Genomic DNA, 18,491 nt, shown 5'->3' with positions numbered 1-18,491 from the left:
CTGCTGAACTGTGCTTTGCCTAATGCAGCCCAGGTACCATTCACCTTCGCAGCCAGGGCACGGTCCTGACCCTTTTGTTTCTGGTTGGGACTGAGTGGGGTATGTGTGTGAGGTTGCAGTGGAGCAGTGTAGAATGGATAAGAAATGAGATACTGGTTTTGGTGAAGTATCTGAGGATTTTTTTTATCCATCTAGAGCCCAAGGTTAACTTGTCTGGTTTATTGGAGGGTGGGGTAATAAAAAGAGGGTTAAAAAAACCCCTGCTTGCTTCTCTGTTGAGTTGTTTCAGCTGTTTTTGTAGGGGTATAGATGACAACTCCTGGGAATGTCTCCTATGTGGAGCACTTTGGTGGGAGCAAGGACCATAAATACCTTGACCAACCCTACAAATGCCTTTTTAAAAATACTGTGTCTTTAAGCCAGGCGGTAAACTGCCAGTGCTTTAGTTAGAACTTCAGCTGAGTGCAGGCTGGTGTGAGACAAAAGAGTTGTTGCAAAGAACTTGTAAACCGTGTGGAAAGGCAGACAAATACATTTATACTACATGATAAACTGTGCCATACGTGGTCTAGGTTTTAATATCTTTTTTTAAAAGCAAAGTGTTTTTATAAAATGTTGCTAATAGCTGCTTTCTGGACCAATGTCACACGAGTAAGGACGGGTGGGATTTGGCTGAGTCTGCTTGAATCTGTTTTCTCTACTTGCTCCCCCCCCAAACAGGTACTGAAATATTTTCTTGTAAAAAAAAAAACCAAAAAACCCAGGAACCACTTGTATTTATAGATAACTGAAATGTCTGAAACTGCTGTACTGCAGCTTAATGGAAAAAGAAAATCTCATTTTCAGACTGTTTTCTTTGAAAATGAATACTCAAGCCAGCTGTTCTACTATGCAAGGCCACTTTCACCAGTAATCACAAGCAGCTTTCCCTTTCATCAATAGGTTTGAGGAAATCTAGCTTTGTGGGCAGAGCAGGCAGTATGTGTTTAATCCTCTACAATAACATGTTCATACATATTAATAAATGCCTTTTTCTTTACCTGCCAAGTTGCGTAAAAGTCAATATTTTTAAGAGTTTTGACATCTCTTCCAGATTTTTGTATGTATAATGCAATCCTAGCAAATGTGGATCTCTTTAGTTCAGAAATATGGATTTTTTGTTGGTTTTTACTGCATCCTTTCATCCAGCATATTAGGGTCTACTTTCTAAATGCATTCCAAGCTTGCTTTTTGGGATGAGATAACTTACAAAATAATAGTACGGCATAAGCGATGCTAACTGGCAAATTACAGTAGATGCTGAAGGACTCTGTCCAAGGTGTTTGTTGATGTTTGGGTCTTGTTTTTGTGGGTTATTTTCATTGTTTGTTTGGGTTTTTTTTAGCTTGTCTCAGTTGATCCAAACATGGATAATATTGATGGGCCTTTCTGTGGGTTTTGTTGAAAGCTTGTTAATAGTGGCAAGTATCCCTAACTGGGTCAAGCAAAGACTTTCTGCATTGCCATTAAGTTATCAGCTCTTAATCTATAGTTGTTTCTCTTTGAAGATGTCATCTACTGTGTTTTTTTGTTGAAGCTAAGCTGTGCATGATGTGAACTGCATTGTCTTGTACCCTCCCTACAAGAACTGAAGGTTAACTTTACTGAGTGAGAAGACAAGTCATTAGTATAAGAGACCTTACACTTGTTAGATGTTTTGATTTGAGAACAGAATCACTCAGATTAGTCCTTACACAGTCTGTGAGATGATGTAATTAAAATTCAGCCTGACTGACAACCATGACAGCCTCCACAAAACAGCCTTGCTTTGTTAGCACACAGCGCTTGAACACGTGGATCCGTGACAGTGCTGTCTGCAGGGAGGAAGAGCACGAGAGCGTCGGTACCTGGCTGGAACAAAAGTACTAGTCAGGAGTGAACTAACAGTGCACCGAGCATGGCTTTGGAAAGGAGGAAAATGGGATGTAGAGGATGGAGAAGATCATCACTGAGCCCTGAATGACCTTAAAGCTGTTACGATGACAGGACTGTCTACTGTACAGGACTCCTGAGGTTTGGGGACCTGTTTCTGGGACCCAGGAGAGATGGACCGTCGAGTTTTGAGCTGCAGCAGTTGAAATTAGAAAGAAGAAAGACAAAATTTAGAAGATGAGCACTTGCATTGTTTTTTCCACTATTAGATCACATAGTCATATCAGAATTTGCTACTGGAACTCTTCAGCAAAGCTCCTTCAGAAATACTGAATGATTATTGAAATGGAGCTGCTGGTGTCAGACATTCCTGTCTTATTCTAGGTGAGGAGTGCTTCTTTACTTCTCAGTAAAGTTACCTGAAGGTGATTTCATTGTTTCTGAAAGTGTTGGGAGGGAGCAGCCGAAGCGGAGTGCTGGTGCTACTGGCACTGTCCAGCTAATGATTGTGTAGCACACCATCTGGGTGTTCTTTCATCTCCTTCCTCTTGAATTCAGTTACAAAACTGCTGTTAAGCATGTCCTAGTTTGATGATTTTTAGCACTTAAATTTGTGTATCTCTTGATTTTTCCAGTGGAGATCAGGTCCATGTAGTATGCTTTCTCTTCACTGTTAAGATATTTTCATTTAGAAGTAGCCTGTGAACCTCTTTGAAGTCCGTTATGGTGGCTGAGAGCCATGCAGCGCACCTAAAACTGGCTCTAGCAGCATCTCATTCTTGTTAGTTTTTCAAGTATAATGGCTTTTAAGTAACTATGTGAACAGAATATGTAATTAAACACAAAACTTAAAAACTTAAAAGCTTTAATCTTGAGATTTTTTTTCTTGATTCCACGTTGACTTCCCCACATGTAGTCTTTGTCAGTTCTCTCCTGCAAAGCTTTGTACTCCAGTTACTCCGTTTGTAGGTGGAGTCTTGTGAAATAACCTGATTCAAAGTTGTAGTTGCTTTAAATAAAAGCAGAAATATAAACAAAAAAGTGAATTGTCTTTTAAAAGAAGAGGGACAGTGAAGGAATTCTGTTACTAGTGTAAACATAAACTTTACTGGGAGCTTCCTGATAAGCTGTGATAAAGGGATTACAAAACCCCTGGTTCAGATCCTAAATAAACCGTGCCAGGTGTTTTAATGTGGAGACCAACTAATCAGTCTCCACTGCAGGTCATAGCTAGTAACCTAGTTAAACAGCTTTTATTGGCGATCACTAGGACATAACTACAAACTAACTTGGGCTTGAAATGCTTCTGGGTAATAACACCTCTAATCTTTTATAAATTTTAGAAAGTAAGGAGGGATTAATTTGTTGTTCTTTGGTCCACGTCAAATTGGGCAGTTGGTGGCTCTACCTTCCTATTTATTCTTTTTTAGTGCCTTGATTCCTTATTGATCACCATAGTAAAAACACGTCTGTATATGCTGATAGTTCTCTTAAATAAGATCAGACTGTGTGCTTACCATCAGGTCTCTTGATCGTTAGATAATGATTCTGATACTGCATAAAGCCTAGATACTTTTATTTGCTAACTTAAATCTTGAGGCTATTTTTGAGTCACTTCTCTCAAAGTGTTCAGTTCACTTTTGTCACTGTGGAAGCAATATAGATGTACAAAGTAACATGCTAGCATCTTTTCTTTGCTAGATGTGGCTGAGGAACACAGTTTTCTTTGCAGGCATATTGTCAGGCTCCTATAGCTTTCTGTGCTAAGGACAGATTTGAGAACAGAATTTTTCCATGAAAAAAAGACATGAACTTTACAGCTGAATGGAAAGGCAGTTTGATTTCAAAGTATTAAACTAGACTCTTTCTTCTTTCTTCTCTATTTCATAGTTAAATTTGGGTCCTATAGGAGTTGATCCTATTCAAAGGCAGAACTTCTGCCTTAAGGTTCCTGCTAGCACTGTCCTAAATTCTCAAAGAACTGTGAAAGATGGGCTTATGGGCTCACCTGGAGGCTTAAGGGCCTGAAATCTTCTGGAGCAGTAACAGCTTGATCTCTTCTAGAACGACAAGTGTGGGAATCCCACCACTTCTATAAGAAGTCTGTTCTGTTCCTTGCTGTTTTCTATGGTAAACAATTCTGACCTGTAGTTTAAACTTTCTTTGCTGCAGTTAAACCCTGTAGTGTTTGTGCTGTGCTTATAACCAACGGATATGAGAACAAGTTTTCTTCTCCTTTGCAGAGGAGACTTTAAACTACGTGAAGCCTGTAAGTGTCTCTTTAATCTCTTTTAAATGCTTAATTTTCCTACTTAGTGTTTTGGATTATTGGAAAAAAAAATGGAATATGACATGTCTTCAAGTGGTCTTAGCTGGACTTCGGTACACTTATACACTTCTGGAGAGCTGGTATGCAAAACTGGCCATAAAATCTAACTTAAAGGCTCAGAAAAGCTGAATAAAACCAGACTTCAGTTAGTACGTGTACGTCCTGTGTAAGAGGAGTATTGCAAGCTTGACACATTTTGCAATATTTTTATTTTTTAATTTCACTTTAAAGTCTCTTCTGAGGAATTGCAGTCAGCTACTCATTCCATATTTTGTACTTGTGCAGTTGATTATTGCTACCAGGGCATAAATACTTCATATTATCCTTATTGAATTGCATCCTTTTTATTTCAGACCATTGCTCCAATTGGGCAAGATCTTCCTGTATTCTATTCCTTTTTTTTTTCCTGCTGTCCAGAGTGCTTGCAGATCATCTCTAGGTATAAAGATAGTCTGTACTCCACTGTCCAAGTCGTGGATTAAAGTATCCTATAACGCACTCGGAGGAGACCCTGGAGAGCTCTGTCTGATGCATCCTTCCACTGAACCATGGGACAGCACGTGGGCAGAGTAGTTGTCAATGGTGGACCTGCTTTGTACAAGCCGTGTTCTTACAGAGATGTCATGCAAGATGGCATGAAAAGCTCTACTAATTTTATAACGTGATCACATCATCTCTGTTTTTTCTATATGGGGCCTGTTAATTTTTCTCGGAAGGAATTTTCGTCTGATGTAAGCTTCTGAAAAGGCCATCCATGTTGGCTCACTGCTGTCTAGGTGATGATAAATAGGTGGTTCTGCTTTGCTTTGGTTTTCCTCTGAGGTATTGGGCACGGGTTGTTTGACCTGTTATTTTCATGTTCTTCAAAGAGATGCTTAGGTGTTTTTTAACTTTCTGGATCATTCCTGTTCTCGATGTTAATGAAGTTAATCAGTGATACTGAGAGAGAGAACTGTCTGAGGTGGTCTAGTGTGAATTTTTTATTTTGCTACCTTGGGGAAAAAAAGAAGTATGGTATTCTTCACGTGTTCCTCCTCTTGTGGCCCTTAATTGCTGATGTTGGTCAGTAGTTGGAAGATTGAAACAGCTTCAGCTGCGTATGAACAATGATGTTACTATTCCTCCTTCAAAGGTAGTGACTGGAAAAAAGGCATCTGTTCTGCAGCCTCTATATGCCAAGCTGATACCCAGCACTTCCAAAGCCAGTGTCATTATTTAAACTAAAATGTATTTATCTGTATACTTTAAATTTCCCAGCCTTCATGGGCATGGTTTCTAGCGAAGCAGAGCTCTCTAGAATAAAGTTGGTATTTGGCGTACGCTTGCCCTGATCAACGGCAGTGGGAGGATACCCTTTGGAACATGAGGTGAGACTGGATGTGGTTTAGATTTCCCTTTTAAAGGGACAAATTGATGTTTCACTTATTCAAAAACTGAATAAATTCTCATCCTTTGAAGTTAGATCATTTTTCTGTTGCATGAAAACTCTTGTTAGAAACTGCACCACGAGTGTGTTTTGAATACTGACGTTTGTGAGCTTTTAAAGGAAATAAACGTGGTGTGTGTTGTAGGACTTCTTTATGGAGACATGGAGGCGGTTTTTGCCGATGGAGATAGTTTGAATCTTTACATGTGCTAGGCTGGTTGTCTGTCATAGTTTCTGGGACTGGAACTGAGCTTCCCTGTCCTTGGGAATACCTGTTCTCCTCTCCGACCAGAGCCGGAGGAAGGCGAGTGCCTGGTGTACCTCCTGTGGAAAAGGAGGTGGGCTCGTGTTCTCTGGCCCGGCGTTGGGGACACCTCCTTTCTGGCTGCCTGCTGGCTCCACTGGGTCCATCTGCCAACACCTGGGACCGAGTTGTGACCTCTCAGACCCGGCTGTGTGCTGGGGAGGGGACCTGGGGAATCTGCTTTTCTGGTCCAGGCTGTCCCTACACCCGGTGAAGGCAGTGTCAGAAGGAATTCTGGTGTTTCAGCTCTGACGCAGCAGCAGCAGGCTAGATTGCACTGCTCCGTAAGCAGTTTTCTCATTGTTTCTGCAAACTGAAAGGAATTTGTAGTAATTCTCTAATCTTTTACTGTTCAGTGTGGTAAAAAATAGATGCTTCAACAGTCTGCAACTCGGTCGTCTTAGTTCGGACCTGCACATTAGGCAACATTCATCTTACCGCTGTGGATTTGCTTTTCCTGTTTAGGCAGCGCACCCCCTCGCCTCCAAATAGCGTCTTGCTAAAATAGTTATGGAGCAGAAAATGTTCTGAAGTATGCAAAAAGCAGTTTCAACAGCAGGGGGTACAAATGAGAATTTAACAAGGAAAACTTTTTCATACCTTTCCAAATACTTGCTTAAGAATAGTACAAGCATACGGAGTATAATATAGGGTATAATACAGAGTATAAGCATATAGGGTATCAGTATAAAAATAGACTGTATGAAATGCATGCTGTGTGGTTATACACCACAGCTTTGTATACCTAACAATAGCAACAGGGGTTTATATGCTGCAAGTAAATTTATCTTGAATGCCTTTCTATTTACACTTTCTGGGGAAGAGACTTTTTATGTCCTTCCCTTCAACAAAGGAGCGCTCTCTTGATCTGCAGATGCCGATTGCTTTCCATATGTTAAGACACTGTATCACTCAGATATCTTTTAGCTGTTGTGTTGCTCTTCCTATAATTAGTTGTATTTAGTTGTCACTCAAGTGTGTAGTACTTCTTACGGAAACATAAACGGTACCAGCATGAGAGCATGGTATATATCAGCTGGATTAAGCAACTTCTGTAGCAGGTTTTAAACTAAATTTGACTCACGTGAATTTTTTTTTTTTAAAGTGTAGAATGGCGAGGGTGGGAGAAGGAGTGACAAACACTCAAGCGAGTGATTCCTGATCATTGCTGATGCACAAATATCATCCTTGTGAGGTTTTTGCTATACACCTGCCATAGGAATTAAATTAGTTCACATAGCATTTTCTTATGTGCTGCTTCTGTGATTTGTTTTGTTCTATGATTTCAACTATAGAGTAATGGTACTTAAATTGAAATAATTTAAATAACTTGGAGACAATTGTTTTAAGAAGTATTCTTGCCATAAACTTAGAACAGGGATAGTCACCTGTGCTTCTAGCATTGGTAAAAACTTCTAATTTTAAAACTGGCTTTGAAAGGAATATGAACTAATACTGGTAATCTTTCTGAAGATTTTTCAGCTAAGCTGTTGCATTCTGCTCCAGGACTGGCAGAACTACACCAGCATGAGGACGAACTGCAGTATTGATCAAAGGAGTTCCTAAGCTTAAGTGTAATGCTCTGACACAGCCACTGGCAGTAGAGAATTTTGACTTTGTGCTTTATCCAGTGTCTTTTAAACAAAAAGTGTTCAGATGAGACTTTGGAGAATTAAGATCTTCAGATTACACTCTTGGTCTAGTTGCTATCTACGGGGCAAATGCAGGCTGAACCAGGAGGGTCTGGCTGTCTCAGGCTTTGGCACTGGTGACAGAATTTGTGCTGTAGGGTCTGGTTTACAGCAGAGTTACTGGAGCCTGAAGGCTTGTGAGACCCTGGGTGGTAGACAGAGCACTCTGATGTGCTGCTTGGCAAAGTGCCTCCAAACAACAGTTGCCCTGTGACACATCAAGAAGGGGAAGTGTGAGGATGACTGACAACCACTTACAAAGTTAGGGAGATTTTTGAATTCCACTTTTCAATTTTAACTCGATCTGTTTTTCAGTTGTAACTTAGTCTGTCGTAGGCTGAATGAGGCATATTTAGCTCTGACTTCTAGGTCCCCGTGGAGAACTTGTGTGTTTTTAATATAAAGTAGGGTGTTAAGCAGAATAGAAATACTGGGCACTGTTTGCAGAAGTGTTTTGTGAAGTATGAAAAATGTGGAAGGTACCTTTTGAATTTAAGTGTCTATAGCATTAGAGTGGTGTACAGCTTATCGGTACGAGATTGTCAGCATGACGTGGGGTGTTTCATTAAGGGCTTTACAGTCATCTTTTTACAGTAGCAACTTGAAATAGCATGAAAATCCATAGGGCTTGAGGATTAGTTTTTCTTTTTGGATCAGTATGTCCTTAGTAGAAGCCCTTAGAAACAGGAAGGCCTTTCAGTCATTAACTGTTCTTTAGGCATTCTGTGAAGTCTGTAAACTTCTGGACATAAATTTAACCGAACTGGACAGCTGATTTACTTTTTAATGCAGGTTGAAGAAGAGAGTTAGAATTGTTATTACATGCCCATTTTCAATATGTCTGTCTGATTCTTGGGTTTCATAGGAATCCGTCAACCGCATTCTACCAAGCGTTCCATTTCAACAAATTACGCGAGTCAAAGACCTTCTGGGATAGGTATGAATGCTTACCTATGGAATGCATACGTGCTGGGGTATGCATGAACAGCTTTGCTCTATGCAAGTTTCTCGTCATTTTTGTTTGCACAGAACTGCTGCTTGTGTTTAGAACTTCATATTGGGTGTGTGCAGCCTGAAGACCTGAAAGCAGTAATGAAAGTAAGACTTTCATTACTGAAACTTAAAACTAAGTCTAAAATATACGACATGGTGTTTCTGTGTTTCTCCTTCCATTATGCATGTATCATACATAATGTGTAAGCTGAAAGAGTTTAATGCTAGTCAGCTACTAGCTGACCTGCACTAAAATATTTACAGCTTCCTTTTCCAAAGAAAAGGAAACTCTTTGGCATTGTGGCTGTTGAGTCCTATATCAGAAAACAAGTTGTGAAAGTGTTATATTGAAACACAATTTTGGCAAAGTTAAAATCTCGTGGTCTCAAAACCAGGAAAGGAAGCTTTCTGGCTTGCTTTCATTCTGCTGAAGTAAAGCTAGATGGGAAACAAACGTGAACTGTGACAAGATATGAGGATGAAGTAAACCTGCTAAGTTAGCACTGAACTTATGGCGAGAAACTGCAGTGAAGTGCGACAAAGTCGTATCTGTTACGGATATGACTTGTCAGAGATGCATTACTAATTCATCAGTAGCTGCAAACTGGTTTTTTCCCCACACTTTAATGATTTTGAAGGGCTGTGTTTTTGTCAGCATTAAGTTGAAGTCCTGGTGATTATGTGACTTCATGCCTTGTGATGCTCTGGCTTGTCACAATGCTTCTGCTTAGCAAGCTCTGTAGAAGCTGTTGAAATATTGATAACTTATTTCATCATTGTACTGGCTGTATTTGACTTGAGAGGCTCTTCAACTTGCAAAGCTTAACTGAATCCTTTAAAGTTTGCTTGGCAACAATTTGTATACTGTACAACACTGATGGTTAAAAGTAATGCTAACGCATCCTGCTGTGTTGTTTGTTTTCTTTTTTTTTTCTGAAGTGCCAGCGTTGTGCTGTTTCAAAAGCACATCTTCCTTTTCTAGCAGAAACTTGTACAAATTTGCATTTTTGTTTTAAGCTCTGGATGATGCCACTTTCCTGTATTTATGGGACAGAGTTAGTCTTTAGGTTCCAAGGGCTTCATTATTTAGCTGAAAGAAACTTCAGGGCCTTGAATAAAAATACTCACTTTTAAGTGAGTATTATTTTTTAGCCTTCATCTGTTTCTCTATTTTCATGTCTCTTAACATGAAATAATTCTTAAGATGAGGAAGCTGATTCAAAAAAACCCTAAAATCACATAATTAATGATTAAGATTGAGGCTTCACAAACCTGAGGTTTATGTACAGTGTCTGAAGCAAGTACTGGGAAATAGAAAAATATTAAATTCGGGTAGAAGAACGTGAATGGCTTCCTGCACAAATAGTCTTGCATCTTTGCTGATGAACACTTTGTGGTAAAAACAAGTATTTTTTTAAAACGTAAAAGCAAATTTATCAGGATTGATGCAAGTTTTCAACTCCTTGGAAGTTAAAATTCCAAAGTTTAGCAGATTTTACATTTATAACCCAGTTACTAGGCTTTCTTAAGATCATATTATGTAGTTTTGCTTTAGTAGATGACGGAAGCTGAAAAGCTTCCAGCAATAAACTTCCAGTGCAGACCTGATGGGGGAACTTCAAGTCAAGGCGGTTTTGGGGAGCGCTTGGCAGGGCCGGGGTACGGCTCTGCACACGGGGAGCGTCTGGCAGCGGCGGGACCGGAGACCCACGGGGCCCTGGCAACTCTGCTGTGCCGGGCAGAATGGCCTCCAGCGCTGTTCGGGTGGGGATCTGCTGTCAGACTGGAGGAGTTTGAGAACAGGTACAGTGGTTTGGGGCTTTTTTTTGTGATCTCTGGTTTGTGAAAGAGAGATCTCTGCCTTGAAAACTCTCAGCTTGTCTAAATTCCCCAGAATCCCTTTGTTTCCCCGTCCCAAAATGTGGGGGTTAACGCACTGCCAAGCACAGGGATCTCAAGCCTGCCGGCAGTAGGCTCTTTAATTACATTTTGCACCTCCTTCAGAATTAGTTGGTGAACCTCAGGGGCTTGAGTTAGGAGACTTCAGTGTAAACATAACAGACAACCTTCCTGTGTAATTTCAGGGGGGTTTTCTAACAAATACAGATTATTCTCCGATGAGCAGCCATCTCTTGGGACCATTTGAAGTCAGCAAAGCTAACCACATGCTGCTGCAATGGACAGTAAAAGATGGCAAAACTGCTGCAGTAGAATAGAGACTTGTTTATTCTTCACACCATGGCAGGGAAGGTGCAGGTAACATTCAAACCATTAGATATTAGTGAAATACAGGTTGTTACTGACACATTTGCAGGAAGCCTGCGGATGTTTTTCTACACAGTATTCACATAGGGGTTGCTAAGGGCACAAGTCTCCTGGGTCTGTCTCTTCAACTGGCGTGGTTACTGAGAGGATTCAGAAGGGGAATAGTGGCTGCTTGGCATTTCCCCCTGAGTCCGGGTGACTACTCATCTGTGCCTGGATCATGATCACCCTGGTGTGGTAATAGTGTCTGAGGAGCTTCAGACGGGTTTGCCTAAAATAGCCATTGCTGGTAAATGTGAGTTTAAAGCAGTGGGATTTGTTTCCATTGCATTTTTGTGTGAAGCATTAAACCTTCACAATATAAATTAGCTCATAAAATATGGATTTTCTCCCCACATTAGTGCGCAGATAAATGTGTTCTAAGTGTTGCTGGTAAACATCATCTTATGTAAATGTGATGAATTAGCATCTCTGTGTGTGTGATTTTGCCAAGCTTCCATTTCCCTATTCCATGCCTTTCTGTTAAATGAGATGTTGCTCCTGGAGACAGGAGAAAGTCAGGAGTTACACACCTCCCACTCTTTGATTGTAGCCTCATCTGGAGGTTCTTTTAGGGGTGAATTTTTTCTGATTTGAAATTAAATGTCTAAAACTCCGTGTGAAATTTAGAGTCTTACGACGAGGCTGACGTTTCATGTAACACACTGGGCAGTCAGTGTTGTGGTTAATGTGTTTCTTATGGGTGCTTGCTTCTCGTGGAAGCCTATGAATGCAAGGTGATGTTGAAGGTTAATTTTTTTCTCCATCCGTTAACATTAAGACATTAACCATTTTTGCTGTCTTCTGATCCACTCGTCCTCAATTTTTCCATTAGTCACTTATTTTATTTGCTTTCACGTTCCATGAACAGTGTTGTTCAAGTCCTGGAATAGTCTGTAGTAAGTAAGCTTCTTTGAACTGCAAAATTGTGCTTTACAGAGAACACTTGTTTGATCATGTTATATCTGTAGAACACAATCTGTATTTTCAGTGAAGTGGTGGTACGCTGGTATGTGTTGTGCTAACAGGGCTACCAAACACTTTTTTAAACAATATTATAGCTTATTGATGATACTGCAACTTTTTTCCAATAATATGTTCCCATCCTCTTGGGATGCCATGTCTCCATAGGACGAGTTTTTGCAGCGATGAAGTCAGAGTTATGCTGAGGCTTTTAAGAATGCGATGGATTCTGGAAAGTGTGATGGCTGTACGTTGTGTAACGTGCAGTAGAAATCAGGCTTTGACCTAGGCTCACCAGTTCTCTTCCCATTTTTTTAATCCGTATATACATGATTGTCCACAACACTTCGCTCACTTTGTTTCTGAGACATTTGAAACAAAAAAATTACAGTGCCATTCTTGAGTTGTAGGCATATAGGAGAAGTATACCTAAAATACAACATAAAGAATTCCGAGGTGCAAGCTGTAAATACTTGATAACACACTTTGTTCCAAATGCTGCATACCTGATTGTGAGCTATAGCTAAGTGATGTTAATAGCAGTCAAAATCTAGTTTTCCCCTTGGTCTTTCAAAGTAAAATGTGAAAAAATTACATTTAAGCCACTAGGACTTTTTTTAACAATCAAAATGAGGATTTCTCAGGCTAAATAAGGTTTTGCCTGTCTATGAAAAGGTAAGCAAATAGTCTTTTTCATGGAACTGATTGAATGCCTTAACTTGGAGTGGTGTAGTGGACTTTATTTTTTAAATAATCACACTGCAAAATAGTTGGGAATAGAAGAACAAAGTCACAATATAAAGTGTAACTAGAAAATATTGACAAGAGGTGTATAATCACGCTGTAAAGATGCAGAAGCAGACAGCAGGACAAAGTGTGCAGTTTGCTTTAATTTTGCTCCTCTCTGTCTCTTCGGAGCTGCCCTGCAGTGGTGCTGATGCTGAAAGGCTGGCTGAGGGGCACGGCGCCCGCGTGGGCATCTCGGTGACTCTCCCACACAGACGTTTTGGGCAGTTTCAGATAGATCTGAAACACGTTAATTCAGGGTGGAAAGGAATAGTTAACCTTGTCGTGAATTATAAATACGTCTTATTCTGAGGACATTTGCCATGAGCATGGCTTGAAAGAGGCTTAGAAGACAGTAAGACAATTTTCTTGTGCAGTGGGTGTTCAGCACTTTTGGTTTTGATCACAAGCTTTGTTCAGTTGAGAAATGGAGGCTGTTACTCCCTCAGTGGGAAAAGCTGATTCCCTCTGCTGGCAAATGCTTGGTGCAAGGTACCGGCAGCTCCTGAGACGCTTGCTAGAATGGATTTCTCCAGACAGTGTTGGGCTCTTTCCGTAGTTGAGCTTTGTTTCACCCGTGTAACTAACACTCCTGAGCATACTGCCAGTGCTCATTTTCAAAAGCCTGAAGGAGTTTTTCCTCAACACTTGGTTTCAGCGAGCGTTAGGTGTTTCCAGAGAGGCAAGTTTCCAAGCGTGACTGCAAACCTTGCGTTTTTCCCGTGTTAACTTTTTTTGAACGTAGCTGCGCGCCGCTGATAGCGGCTGCCATTGCTGGGGAGCCTTATCTGTGCTTATCACTGGCGGGGCTGCTCAGAAGTCCAAGCAGTGACGTCTCGGGTCAGACACGGAGCTGTGGAGTGAAATCAGACCACTGAGAGCTGGTGTGGGAGGGCAGGGGACCGAGGAGCGTGTGTGGATGGAGTGTGCTGGGGTGTTCTCCGTTGCAGTCGGCGGTGGGAGATGCTCTCCAACGCAGTTGTAGGTGCGGGATGCCCTGCCTGACCTCCTGGGGAGAGCTATAGCTCCTCCCCAAGCAGAGGGACCAGAGCTGCCAGAGAACAGGGACACCCCAGCCCCCGAAATTCCAGCTCCAGAGAGTTACAAGCGAGTGACTGGCTCGTGCTTCTGCATTGTTTTGAAAACAGACCCAAACCATTAAGGCCTGGATTGCAGTGCCCCGGGGATGTTTCACGCTGTAAATACGTGTTCTTGGAGCGATGACCGAGACCTGTTGGGCTGTTCTGCACTAGCATGGCTTTTCACCATGACCAGCCAGCTGCAGTGCATTTCTTAGATGTTAAACATGATCTATCAAGAATTCACTGACACCGAGTAAGTGCTCTCGTGGAGTCCAGGGCTTTGGTCTTGTCTCACTCTTCTATTGACGACTGCCACTCGGTCACAGAGTCATAAATACTGTACTGGTCCAGGAGCTTTTTAACTGGAAGGTTGTCCTCAAGCAAAGCCAGAGAACAAATATTCAAACAGCTTTTTTCTTCAATGCTTTATAGAAGCAATTTGACAGAAATAAAACTAGAGGTAAAGACTTGATGAATATCCCATGAATTCCTGTTTTCCATAGAGAAGAAAGCTGAAAGACGAGGCGAGGAATCAAAGCAGTTAAATTGCTGTTTATTCTACTGCATTTTTCTGGTTATGGGTGTCATAAGCACAGTCTGAGGAATTATAAACTGAAGGAGCAGTGTCTCATAAGAGCTCTAACTGTACTGGGCGATACAGCATGGGGGAACCTCCCGTGATTGCCTACTGAATTCTTGAACCTGAAGCTTTAGCCTCTCGGCGAAAGCGTGTTCTAGGAGTCCTGCGGGTGCCAATGAGTGCAGAGCTTTAATCAAATGATACAGTAATGCTCACAAAGTTTTCTCCTTGTATTTACAGCGCATCTGGTGCAAGTGTTGTTGCCATTGACAACAAAATAGAACAGGCAATGGTAAGTAAAAAATAAGTTATTTCTAACAGGATTAGCTGTTCCTCATTGAGCATAAGTTTCCAGCTGTATTGTGTTTCTGTGAGTCTGTAACATCCCATCAGTCAGGTCAGGCTGAGACCATCATCTGAAAAAAGGATTTTTGTGTATCATCTGCAGGATGACCACAAACCATGATTGCCTTTACTGCTGGCCCGGAAATGTTCTTAAATGAATTTTCCTACAAATTTCTGTGAACAAGCTGGTTGAACTTAAGGGGTGCTGAAAATAAATAGCACATTTAAGTCTCTTACATAAGCAAAGTTCATCACTAGTTTTTCTTAATTGTCGCTTACACTGTGCCATCCTTGACATTTTGTTCAGCTTCAGTTACATCTGTTTGAGTTTTGCTTCTGCTGATCTGAAGGCTTTCTTATTTCTTGGTTCTCATAGACCGCAGTGCTTAGGACTGTGTAGTGCAGGCTCCTGCCTCCGGGTCGGAGCTTCTGAGCTGGTGCTCTCACTGTCAGTAGCTGGAACCTAATTCTAGTGCTTGACTTCAGCATAACGGGAGTGACTAGAAGTTAATGCTGAATGCTGGAAACAGCTTTTGATGTAAGGGACACTTTAACAGGGAATAAAAGGGCCAGGTTATTTGCTCTTGAAGGCTAATTTATTCATACATTTTTAGTGACGAGTGCTTTATTTTTCTAGGCTTAACACCTACTTCAGTGAAAGCACTGAAATACTAAATCCTGGGGTTGGAGTGGAACTAAGCTGTTGTGTCAGTTGGAGTAACTCTTATCTTGTTCTTCACAGGATCTAGTGAAAAGCCATTTGATGTATGCAGTAAGAGAAGAAGTGGAAGTCCTGAAGGAACAAATAAAAGAATTAGTTGAAAGAAACTCTTTACTTGAACGAGAAAACGCACTGTTAAAATCTCTTTCAAACAATGATCAGTTATCCCAACTTTCAACCCAACAGGCCAATAATCCCAGTAGCACTTCACAAGCGCAGCCGGTGATAGCACAGCCTCCGCAGCCAACGCAACCTCCGCAGCAGCCGAATGTCTCCTCAGCGTAACGCTTCCTCGCCTCCTTTGAGAACAGAAACCCGAGAGCAGTCTGTCCTTGTGTGCCACTGATGTTCTTTCCACTTGGTATGAGCGCGAGTAGCCGTGCTTCTGTTGTGTGTTTGGCCTTTTCAGTATTAGACAATCATTCTCCACGAGCTGTCCCTCACTGGTATGTCATGAAGTGCAGTTGGTGTCCGTTCCGTCATCAGTGCACCAGGGGAGGCGTAGAAGGAGTTGTTAATGCAGAGAATGCATTTGCTTGGTGTGCAGGAGTGAGGTCTGTAAGAGCTTTGGTGGCTCTCCAAGGTTTCCATTTCCCGTGGGTTACTTTGAGCCTTGCTGTCTGGTGAGAAGTAACAATTCATCTACAGAGCCACTGTTCTTTCAATATAAGTAACGTTTGCCTACATTAGTTTCATTTATTTGTTTTATTTATTACAGGGCTGCTATTTTCATAATGTACATGAACAATGTCACAGAACTTTTTTAATTTTTTTTTTTTTTTAATAAATGTATGTATCAGTAAAATGATAGGTGGGATTGCGTTTAATAGATAAAATGTTTAGGCAATAATTGAACAAAAGAATCCTGGCATATTTCTAACACTAATGGCAATTTACCTTTGGTATTTATTTACGGTAGTAAAGATCCAGCTTGAATGTAAATTTTGTATAGAGTGTAAGTATGAAGACCATAGTGCATCTGTACAGGTAGTCACCAGTTATTGTGATATAATAAATAATTGATGGGCTATTTTGATGAAGAAAACTTTGCTCATTTCTGTTTCTACTTTCTAATAGAGAGAAATTGCCATGATTCCTCTGCTTTTTTTTACATTTTGTTTTTTTTTTTTTTTTTTTTTTGGATGGGAATAAAAAGCTGTGAAATTGTTCAACCTACTTTGTAACCAAAGAAGCAAAGCTGTGTAATTGAGTTTTTTTTTTTTATTTTATAATGCACATTCTTTATGTATTTTTATTTAGTGTTTTCTCATTCACAACTTTCTTTGCTGTCTAGCATGATCTGCATGACCTATAATCTTTGAACCACTTTCGTACCTCATGTTTTTATCCAGCACTCTTATTGTAATATGTAATAGTCTGTGAACAATGTCAAATAAAAAAGAAAGAACAGCTGGTGTTGGTGGAGCTGAGCTAGTGTGCTATGCACTAGTTGTTTAAAAAAAAAAAAAATGAAGTGAGCCATCTTTTGTTCATTTAAAATGGTGTTTTGAATTTCGTATGCAGAAAACGTTTTGTTACATTGCAGATTTTAATGTATTTAATAAATGCAACATGCAGATTAAGTGCAGTGTATACTGAGTATTTAAATTAAAAATGTACATTTCATAAATACAGTTTCAAGAGAGACCATCATTTGTGTAAACTAACGCAGCGTGTCAAATTGATGTACAAATATCTCTATTTTAACACATTTTCTGAAATTAAACTGCAGTTTTGTTGAATTACGTTTGGCTGTAGATGTTGTTACAGCGTAACTAAATTCAGTAGCACTTTTTTTTCTTAACAAAGTGGAAAAAGGTAACTTCAGTGAGCCAGTAGTAGAATAATGCCAAAATTAGAATCGCTTCTCTTGCAACAGACTTTTTTTTTTTTTTTTTAATTCTAGGAAAAGCATAATCCTGATGCTGTCAGTCACCCTGTTGGTTCTGGTTTTGCACTGATATGTATAAATTAACATTTGGGTGTGTGCTGGGGGTGTTGAAACTGTTTGGTACCTTACCTACAGGAGCAGACGGCGCCATGGGCAGCACCCTGAGCCTGTACCTGTTGTGTCAGGTTGCCTGAAAATGTTTGTTTCACTGTCTTACCCTTGTGTATGTCCAACTCTGGGCAGGTTTGGGTGTTAGGTAAAACAAAACAAAAGAAGCAGCACTGGAAACTGCAAGATTCGGTGTCGTCAGATCTCGAGGGAGCATCCTTGTCCTGTTGTCCTGTGTGCCACAGACTTGGAGCGTCACACCTTCCTGGTAAGCATCTGTTCACAGCCACAGCGCAGGTCAAGAAAGCCAGGGGGGTGGTGTGTGTGTGTATTTATATATATATATATATTATAAAAGTACTTGCTGAAGTAATACACTAAAATGATCTTCACTTCAGCTGTAGATTGGTGCTCTTGCCCTGCTGTAAGCGCACATGTGTACTGCTGTAAATCCTTTGGTGAAACAAGGGCTTGGCATGCCAATTAGAAAACAGTATGTCAGTAGCAAAGTGCACGTTCCCTCCAGTGTGACCAGCAGCTCGCTCCAGCTTTACAGAACGGATGTAACTGGTAAAGTAAGTAAAAAGGGAGAAATGGGGGGACTTCTGTTCCATGAATAGTTGATTAAAACGGTGGAAGGAACACTGTACCTGTCCATTCATTCTTAAGGAGTGAAATAGGAGATGTTTGAAACGTGACTGAAGCTGTCAGTGTCCTGCTGATGGCAGAAGCAGAGAATCAAGCCGATGAGAAGACGGTCCCTAAGCACTTCTGGGTTCCCGTGGAGCTGGTGTCTCTCATCTCCTCTCCTTCCTGTAACGCTTGTGACCTTGCTGTGTGGAGTTGCCTTTGTGTGAGCCCCGCTGCACAGCCCTGGCCCGATCCACTGACACACAGGTGTTCTGGAGAGGTTCGTCATCCGAAAGACAAAAGCATTTAGTGAAGCTGCTGAAAATAGGGGATGAAACAAAGATTAAACTGATGGTGTTAGAAATCCTTTGTTTGCTTTGCTCCACTCCTGTCGGGTTTGGTTTTGGTTTTAGTTTTCTCCTGGTGG

General features: G+C 40.9%; 1 protein-coding gene across 1 annotated transcript in view; it reads left to right on the top strand.

Annotated features, from left to right (window-relative positions):
* The window catches only part of TSC22D2 (TSC22 domain family member 2), a gene marked incomplete at its 5' end in the record, with an annotated part of 24,221 nt that extends 8,501 nt beyond the window's left edge, over window positions 1-15,720 (top strand). Inside the window, 3 exons of the mRNA XM_010176408.2 lie at window positions 8,527-8,598; window positions 14,610-14,661; window positions 15,457-15,720. Coding sequence (XP_010174710.2) covers window positions 8,527-8,598; window positions 14,610-14,661; window positions 15,457-15,720 — 388 coding nt within the window. The remainder of the gene's footprint in view (window positions 1-8,526; window positions 8,599-14,609; window positions 14,662-15,456) is intronic.
* Between the last annotated feature and the right edge of the window lie 2,771 nt (window positions 15,721-18,491).

This window comes from Antrostomus carolinensis, unplaced genomic scaffold (assembly GCF_000700745.2).
Source record: "Antrostomus carolinensis isolate BGI_N321 unplaced genomic scaffold, ASM70074v2 scaffold35069, whole genome shotgun sequence".
NCBI classification, from domain to species: domain Eukaryota; kingdom Metazoa; phylum Chordata; class Aves; order Caprimulgiformes; family Caprimulgidae; genus Antrostomus; species Antrostomus carolinensis.
The sequence above is the reverse complement of the archived record's forward strand: the minus strand, read 5'-3'. Positions and strand labels throughout refer to the sequence as shown.